The following is a 9,564-nucleotide window of genomic DNA, read 5'->3' on the forward strand; positions in this document are numbered from 1 at the left end:
GTGCAGAAAGTACACACGTTGTGTGATAATCCACGGCGCACTTTTTTTACGAGTCTTTACGCAAGAGTCATTATGTAAGAGAGTTTCTCGCGACTATTGTTGCTTTCACAACCGAATTTTTTCTTTAGAGAAATTAACTATTATGAAATAGGCTCCTAATTGGGGATAGCGGAGTTTCTGCTAAATTAGTTGGCATCATCTGTCGATTTCATCGTGAAATTATTGCCCTTTGAGCGAAATCTGTTTAGTGGAATACTAACTGTTAGATTGTGTAATCGTTGCGAAAAAAAATTTGTGATTGAATTTGGGTGTTGAAAACCTATCTAATAATAGAGGACTTTCCTCTATGTAAGAACTGGATATTAATTATTGTGTGCGATTGAAAGATTTCTTAGTATAGCTGTTTGTGCTAACGTAGAAGAAAGATAAAATAGTATTTAATTAAGATAATTAAGTCATTTTTCGAAATCTAGGTTGTTGGAATGTAGGCGATTGGAAAAATTGAAGAAAACAATGCAACAAATTAGCATACAATGTTAATAAACACTGAACGTATTGGTTCAATTCAATAATATGAGCTTTTCTTATACCATCGGTTATCAAATCCAACTTGTTTAACTGGCATACAATGCAATATTATATCAAAGAATATCCATTTATTATCAATCTACTCTACCAACGCGTCAAATGCACAAAGAGGGAGTGCTTTTTAAAGTACTGGAGCGGGACGCAACCGATTTGGAGCCGGATTTCTAAAGCTGCGACGGGGTGGCATATTTCTTCGGCGATTAACTGGTCGGCGGTGCAATTAATTGCCCGGCCGCCAAATAATTTCATTGCACCCGCCTCTGCGGCTTCGTGGAAACCTATCGAGAGGACCATCGACTGGTGCGTGCAACACCAGCGGAATGGACCTCTGCATTATGCCCTGCCTTGGTTGCGGTATCTACCGTCGATCGCCGGCGGATCGCTGGCGGCGGGTAACAAGCTCGCGGCAATAAGGCACATCAAAGTTGTAGCTTTTCGCTATCGAAAACGTGATCGATTGGAAATTCCACCGTACTGGCGACTCGACACGGCGATATTTACGTCAATCACCAAACGCTCGGAACTTTTATCTCGATACAATTCCAATTTTGCAAAAATACGTAAAATTTCATGGATTTTCTACTCGGAGACACAAATGTTCAAATACTATAAAATGCTTCACGTTAAATATCTCATGGTGTAAACTAATACACAATGCCACGATACGCGCTTTTGTCGTATCGTCAATAGCTAAAGGAAAATTTAATCATTCGCTTTAAGCGGAGATAACATACGCTGGATAATTTATTGTGACGTTCACAAAATTATTCTCGTGTATGTTGAAGCAGTGCCGAAAGTAGTACTAAATATTGTGCATAATTATTGCACTTTTGTTATAATTTTCAAAACATACAGAATGCTGAGGCCGGAAGAATATTAAATCGTCGAGCAATTTTTTTCAGGGGATCCGATTTTAAATTTGCAAATATGAAATGTATTCTAGTTCGGTATAGCAGTTGTAAAATCGCGCCGCGGGATACCGCTCGGTGTCGTAAACATGAAATTCTCGTCACTCTTTAATCTTGTTATTGTTAATATTGCAAATATGAAATTTTTATCTCTCCCACTTGAACGAGGACAGCGCGCCGCGCCGCTTACGGTAAATGCTGATCTTATCTTCGTGTCGTAGCTGAAAGAAGTGGAGAGAGAAAAGACGGCGCACATGCCTCGGCATTTACTATGGCGGCGGCTCGAAATTGGCACTTTCGGTGAACACTTAACACCCCTTTCGCGCGCGCACAAAGGCGCAACGATCCGGCAGCATGTGCGCGTTTCGGTCCTTCTGGTACGTTTTCAGCCCTCTCGCGACCCTTTTCACCACCCATGGCCGGCTCTAAGCGTGATGCAAAAAGTGCGTCGTATCCTGTCTCGTATCCGCTTTAACTAAATCTACCAAAAGTATTATATTAAGAAAAAACGTAGCAGTTATTAAATTCGTAGATCCCAGATAGCTATAGCTAGTAGCTAAAGTTTTGAAACGAGACTTTTTTGTAAATTCGCTATGTGTAATTTGATTATTAAAAAAATTGTTCCTGGTAGGTTTATAAAAAATAAAAGAAAATTAAATTATCGATTTCACGGTTTTTAGTTAATTGCGTTATTTTAAAAATATTTCTGATACGTATAGTGTAACAAACTTATCATTGTTCCCCACTGACGATTTTTTTTAATGTGATTCTAGCATATGTTTGAAATAAATTTTCTACGTGTAAACGATATGAATATAATATCTTATTCTTAATATCAGCAAGTTATTCAAAACCTTTTTCTGACAGGTTTATAAAAAATAAAATAAAATTAAATTATGGATTTCAGTTCTCAGTTGCGTTATCATTTTAAAAATATTTCTGATACGTATAGTGTAACAAACTTATCATTGTCCCATCATTGTTCCCTACTGAAGATTTTTTAAAATGCGATTCTAGAAATGTGCAGTTCTGCGACTGAAGGTAACGCGATATTGATACGACGCTAAAATAAGCAGGGCATGTCCTGATATTAATATATCGTTTGCGATATTATTAGCCTATAGGGAGAGCGTTCTCTGTGAGAAGCACTTATAAAATAAAAATAGAAAGATATATTGATTGTTCAAAGGGGTGATGATGCCCCATTTGTAAATTCTAAGGAAAAACCTAATGCTACTATAGTCTGCATATTGTTCTTGTAAAAAGTTTGCCGTTTTTCCTTTATTCTTTCTAAAATTCAATATTTTACCTCACGTTTACGATAATTTTGTAAAACGCAGCGTGAATAATCGTAAATAATTTCGTTTACGCAGCGTAAAATAATTTCGGAGACACATTCTTCTCCCGCGATACAAACTTTTTCGGCAAACTGTTTATTTACAATATTGTAATAATAAACATAAACGCGATACTGATTATAATAAAAATAAACATTGAATTTGTATCAAACGTTAGGTCGAATATTTATAATAAATTTAATTAAAAATTATTATTATCACATTGGTGTATACCGCGCGCGGGGTTTTTTGGTAAAACGGCACTGCCGCCACCCTCTACACTCGAGTGTCGCCAGCTTTCTCCCATACGGCACCCCTCTTCCGGACAACGCGGTCCAAAATGAAAAGCCCTCAGCACGCTTTCCGGCCGGGTCCAGGTGTTGCTTCACCAATCGACAATAGCCTCTCGCTCGTGTTATAGATCAAAATGCGCTGCCGGTTGCGCACTCATTCGCGGTAGACAGCCAAAGCCACCCTCGGAACTCGAGAGGGCGGTCACCGGGACTCCGGGCGAGGGGCGGTGGGACGTAAAACGCTTGTCCCCCCGGTTCTGTTACTCTCTGTTGACGTGGACGCCGCTCGTTGACGCGAACGTCAATTGGGGGGTCGACGGGTTTTGCTGCGTGACGGTTGTTTGCGAAATGAGGCAGCGGTGCCTCCGTTCAATGTGCGAGGGAGGTGGGGGAAGAGAGAGAGAGAGCGGGTGGAAAGAGTTGGAGAGATTCGGTGAAATATTGGCTGACGTTTGACCGATCGGACTTACGTCGAGAAAAAAATTAATGGCGATAATTGAATTCCTTTTGGACTGTTGTCGTCCAGTGTTTCCTACACAGGCGAGACCCACGTTCTCTCGTTCTCTAGATTTGTGGCAAGATCGGACAAGTTCCCTTCGCGTACTCTCTACGAGTCAATCAGCGGGTTATCACTGAAAACAGTGAATAGAGGAAAGTCCTCTATTATAAGACAGGATTCTAATGTGAGACGGTGGGTTTTCAACGTCCAAATTCAATGACAAATCTTTTCTCGCGACGATTACACGATCTAACAATCAATTTTTCACCAAACAGATTTCACTCCAAGGGTAATAAATTCATGGTGGAACCAACAGATGACGCCTATTAATTTAGCAGAAACTGCGCCACCTCATATTTGGAGCCTATATCTGCTGTCATAATCTAAAAAACAGTATCTCCATTTTGTAGCCATTGTGGTTAACTCACTTTCTATGTTTCTTAGAGAAATATCCGTTGTTTTACAAAGTTAGAAAGCACACAGATGGAAAAAAATGTAGTATTTGAAACTATAATTGTATAGTAAAATAATTACAGTCAGGAATATCATTTTTATAATAATTATTACTATAATATTAGTAATAGCAACTATAGAGATAGAATACACACAGTGCTGCCAACTATTTAAAAAATTTACTATAAAATATAAGCTTTTAACTATTATTCCGTTAAAATATCCAGGTAATGAATAGTAAATTAGTTAATTATTGTTATATAGTAAATACAATCACAATAATAGTAAATTAAACTACATTCATATCTTCCACCCTATTAATCACATGGAAGACAAAAGTGAAGTGGTTCGGAATGTCCTCACTAGAGAGACGCGCGGTATAAGACTTTCTCGTAAGAAGAAAACCGCATAGGGTTTATACATTCGTATAAGACTACTTATCTTCTCTTTGAAAGATGCTTTCTTGTACTATTCTTTATGAGTGCAAAGTGATGTAACTAATGAACATAGCGAACGCAATGTATACAGGGTGTTATGTAATTCCCGCATCAACGCTTATTGTGGGATAGAGTGGACTAGACTAAGTCGAAAAGTCCTCTACCATTTTGCAATTTTCGCAAAAGTCAGCGAGTTATTAATTATTAAAAATCGCTGTTTTAGGCCGGCCCACTGCCCAATTGAAACGTGCGGCGAGATCGATCGATCGTTACTAGGCGCGCAGAGAGTTGTAACGATCGATCGATCTCGCCGCACGTTTGAATTGGGCAGTGGGCCGGCCTAAAACAGCAATTTTTAATAATTAATAACTCGCTGACTTTTGCGAAAATTACAAAATGGTAGAGAACTTTTCGACTTACAATTAGTCTAGTCCACTCTATCCCATAATAAGCGTTGATGCGGGTATTACATAACACCCTGTACATATATATATATACATGCATGTTTTTTCTAAAATTATATTAAAAATTTAGCAATAAAATACATAGGGTCAAATCGCATTACAAATAAAATAAGGTCTCTAATTTAACGTTGCTGGATATTTTTATACTTTATCGATGACATGCATTTTTTTTATGACGACGCATACAGACGAAGGTAAAGAAACAAAGACTAAATATCTTTATAGTTGTATAGATCTCTTCGTAACATAACAAATATGGACTAACATGAGCAGCACATTTTCTGGCGTAATCCTTATACGTATTATATATCACTCTGCAGGGAAACGAAGATAATATCCTTGAGATTACAGTATTCGATCAGGTTGCAGCGCTCATCATGACATTAATGTAATCTCCGAAGTTGTTCCATGTATGATCCCACAGACTCGGATCGCCCTTACTGTCCCACGGAAGATTTCCAGGTAGAATTGCACTGTTGTTGAACTTCTTCAGTTCGTCCTGCAGTTTCCTGATGATCGTTGGAAACCTTTTGACGCGAATAAAAAGGCAGGGCAATGTAATCACGAGCGTTCGAACGCGAGTTAAAATAGAACAAAATTTCGCGACGGAATTCCATCGAAGTCGTATTCCACTCACTGTTTAACAAGATTGTTATCTTCACAAGGATCCTGATAGATGTTGAAGAGGCACGCTTCTTCCAACGGCTTGCAGCTGGGTAGACTATCATTCCGCGGCGGGCACTTGATCATCGCGTTTTCCCGCAGCATCCGAACAGCTTCCGTAGTGACACCCAATCCCACACTGGCGATGGCATGTGCCGCCGTGCTGTCGATCACGCCGTCCACGTCGTAGACCCACTCCCTACCGGATGGACCGTACCATCCGTCCCACGTTCCTTTATAAGTAGATCCTAGACGGAAAACCGAATTGAATTGACTATTTATCATATACATACATTTCTCATATTTTTCCACAGGTATATCGTGTTCTGTCTTAAATAAACATCAAGAATGAGAAGAGGAAAGACAAGAGATACACTCCCCGCGGTTTCCAAACCTACAATAGCTCGTTGCGGAACAGAATATACTTTTGGTGGCTAGAAACTTTCTTAGGCCTGTTCTACAATACGTCGTATGTCACTGTCGGATGTCAGAACGTAGCCGATGGTCCAATGGCAAGATTTCTCTTCAATTTCTTTGCTACGCCCCGACGTATGACGTATCGTAGAACGGGTCTTACCCTGGATGAGCTTCCAGTCGCCGACCGTAATGGCAGACACGCCATAAATATCATCAATGTTGTGGAGAATGCTCGTGCGCGGTAATTCGGTATCTTCGCTTAGCGCATACCACATATTCATGCCGTCGATAGTTAAGTTTGCCGGATCACCGCCGGCGGCCGCTATCAGCGTCGGTAGCCAATCAGTAATATGTAACATCTGCCTGCTTACTCGGCCAGGTCGCACCAGTTTGGGTGACCATATTAATCCTGTACCTCTGATGCCGCCTGCGATAATATAATTGAAAAGATTGTTCGTTAACGGACGTCGCAAATTAAAGGCAGCTTCTAAAGTCGTGATTTTTAAAATTAAACCTCCATAACATAGTTAATTCGTCCAATAAAGTCTTAATTAATTCGGGTTCTTAAAAATACAGATGCACCAATTACGATATACAACGAATACAAAAAGCATATGATTGAGAAAAATTCGAAAGATATTTTCTTGCCGAGCAGATGCTCGTTAATCGAGACGTCTTAATTGCAATTAAAAAAAGTTTGCACAACCGTCTAATTTAGTTGATCGATAGTCGAATAAAGTCACCTTCCCAAAGAGTATTTTTGACCCCTCTCAGTGGCCAATTAGACGCTGCATTCAAATTAAATCCAGCAGCAGGCCCACCGTTGTCTGTCGAGAAGATGATTATACTATCTCGCAGCATGTCTTTCTTCCGCAGAGCTTCAACTACTTGGCCTACCGATTGATCTAGCTTACTCAGCATACCTAGCAGTATTCCAAGATTATCAGTCCGCTTACGCTATTAGTATATAATATATTTCAGTCCCATTCCTTAAGAATCTATACTTAATATAATGATATTTTCTCTCTAAGCGAAGATCTATTTTATATTACATTTCTATCTACGTTCGAGTCACTCGTTGGTTACCTGCGAAACGCCTTCGATTGTAATCGAAGATATTATTGAACTTAGCGACCTCCTCATCCGGCGCCGGAAGCGGATTATAAGGATTACCGGAGTGCACGGCTGCGTGGGCCAGATATAGGAACATCGGTCGACTGGAATTGTGCTCGTCGATCAATCTCATCGCCTCCTTCGTGAAAATGTCCGTGGAATATTGGCAGTGCAGATCCCATGCCGGTTCCATGCCCCGTCTCATGTCCAAGCCCCAATAAGGCTGCATTTTTATCGCATTATCGCATTCAAATAACAAAGACCCTGTTTACTCGTGTAATCGCTCACGTTTTCAACGGCCGTGTGATCGAAATAATCGTGATGACCCGTCCAGAAGCCGGTGTGGGTGTCGAATCCCCTGTAAGTCGGGGTGTACTCCTTCTTGTAAAATCCTAGGTGCCATTTGCCGACGATGTGCGTGCTGTATCCAAGCTCGCGCAAATGTTCCGGCAAGAGTTTCTCGTGGAGTGGCAATCCTCTCGGCTCCGCACCTTTGAGAACCTGAATTATTCAACAAGTCCGCGCGTTGTACTAGAAATTCCTGTGTTCACAATAATGTGCCGCTTCACGGGCAACTCAATTAGAATCTTGTCAGTCGCATTAATATTCGTGGGTGGCAGGGGACGCGTTATCTAAAAAGATCGTCTCTCAAATGTTCACCACATTTTTATGGAGTTAAAGAAGCTCTAATCTTTGCCGAAATTATCTTAAAGTACAAATTAGAAACTTGTAACGGAGTATTATTCAGCCGGCGTCGTTAATTTGCACGATAATGAAAGGGATGCTTTGAGCTGACCGTCCGTGCGGTCCTTTGTCGGCTTTGCATGTGGATACGCGCGTATAGCGTTGAAAACGTGTATGCAAATAAAGTAGTAATCTCTCGATGTGATAATTTCCAATTGAACTATCCAGGTCAACGAGGCAAAAGTGCAAGCACACAATATTTCCTTTTGTGCTCCGTGTTGCAAACAGAACAACAATTAACGTTTCCGCCAACTGATAGCTCTCAATCGCGTTTATTCACTGACAGGTGCAGCCGCGGTTAAAAGAAACTGACAATACCAGCGAACTATCGTGATTTTAATAAACAAATTTATTTCGTAAGATTGAAAGAAAGGGACAAATTTAGGTTCAAAGCGAATAAGTTCGATCGTATTGTAGAGCTCACTGCCTATTGTTCTCATTTGTGCTCGATTATCTTATCTGTTTTCAATATTACGTGTTTTACACTCTTGATAAATAACGACGCAAGAAATGTTGCGAAAGCGTCACTTACGCCGTGCTGCATTCCAGTGTGAATAGGATATTTGCCGGTCATCAGAGCGCTTCTGGACGGTGTGCAAATCGAATTGACATAATATCTATCGAGAAGCAGCCCGGAGTACGCCAGTGCGTTGATATTCGGCGTTGGGATCTGACCGGAACCGTGAAAGCCGACGTCATTCCATCCCTGATGAAAATGAGACTAAATCTAAACGTTAACTTGAGATATCATTTATGTCCTTAAGTTAACAGTTTCCCTTGTTGCGATTTGTCTAGATATTTAACGCACAATAACTGTCTTACGCCTTAAGAGTACGAGACAGCCATTCTGCTCAGGCCCTAAGATTTCTCTATTTAGTCTTTACCTATTGTAGGCGTTTAACATCTCTCGCCTTTCTTTACGCCTTTCCAGTCGGCACATAAATGAGGACTAGACAGAAGTTGTCTCGCCTGACAGAGTCTTCATACGTTGTGTCTTCATACTAACAACCCATTATTTTCGAGGCGTCCGGTCTTTTGGACCAGGTGTAACTTATCGCAAACCTTGAAAGACAACTTGCCAAATCGTCCGCCAGAATAAAGACAATATTCGGCTGCTTCGTCGAAGTCGCGCGGACCGTGAGCGCGAACAATAGGACTAGGGACGACGTCCACTGCACGAATCCCGGTGGAGGACGCATCGTTCCCGCTTCCCCTTGGACCAGAGCGCGTCGCGTTCCTCGTGAAATCGGTTCGCGATTCTTCCTCGAGAAGGCAAAGTGAACCTTCAGGCGCGTGTGCGGCGACCGGCTGCACGATCTATCTTCTCCGCTCGCGGCTGTCTTCCGAGCCGTCTTTTCCCGGATGAGAATAGTGGGGAACCTCTCATCTTCCCACATAGCACAAATGACTGTTTGCCGGCTGATAGTCGACATTTTTTAGTCACCTTGAAGTCAACTTTTTAAGTCGACATTTAGTCTACCCCCATGAAAAAGTATATATCCCAAAATATATTATATAATATATCAATACTTATACTTTAATATATATAAATGTATATATAAAATATAAGAATGCATATAACTAATTAAATCATTATTTGCCTCCTATTATATAGAAGAAATATAAGAAAATACTATATATTTACATA

The 9,564-nt window shown here is 40.6% G+C and overlaps 1 protein-coding gene across 1 annotated transcript; it reads right to left on the reverse strand.

Moving 5' to 3' along the window:
- Positions 1–5,020: 5,020 nt before the first annotated feature.
- On the reverse strand, positions 5,021–9,364 carry LOC105559557 (arylsulfatase B-like). The gene is made up of 8 exons (XM_012007938.1): positions 8,996–9,364; positions 8,449–8,622; positions 7,461–7,673; positions 7,146–7,395; positions 6,803–6,982; positions 6,220–6,486; positions 5,617–5,890; positions 5,021–5,506 (listed from the first exon to the last, which is right to left on the reverse strand). Exons 1-8 carry the CDS (start codon positions 9,347–9,349, stop codon positions 5,338–5,340), a joined length of 1,881 nt encoding a protein of 626 aa, XP_011863328.1. The 5' UTR covers positions 9,350–9,364; the 3' UTR covers positions 5,021–5,337.
- Positions 9,365–9,564: the final 200 nt, after the last annotated feature.

This window comes from Vollenhovia emeryi, unplaced genomic scaffold (assembly GCF_000949405.1).
Source record: "Vollenhovia emeryi isolate VEMERY1.0 unplaced genomic scaffold, V.emery_V1.0 DF939265.1, whole genome shotgun sequence".
Lineage (NCBI taxonomy): Eukaryota > Metazoa > Arthropoda > Insecta > Hymenoptera > Formicidae > Vollenhovia > Vollenhovia emeryi.

Excerpts from the sequence above, each read along its gene's own strand:
- LOC105559557 (XM_012007938.1), bottom strand. The coding sequence starts at position 9,349 with ATGTCGACTATCAGCCGGCAAACAGTCATTTGTGCTATGTGGGAAGAT. Across the intron at positions 6,983-7,145 it reads CAATCGAAGGCGTTTCGCAG|GTATGCTGAGTAAGCTAGAT; the intron begins GTAACCAACGAG and ends GAATACTGCTAG. Across the intron at positions 5,891-6,219 it reads CGACTGGAAGCTCATCCAGG|GATCTACTTATAAAGGAACG; the intron begins GTAAGACCCGTT and ends TTTTCCGTCTAG.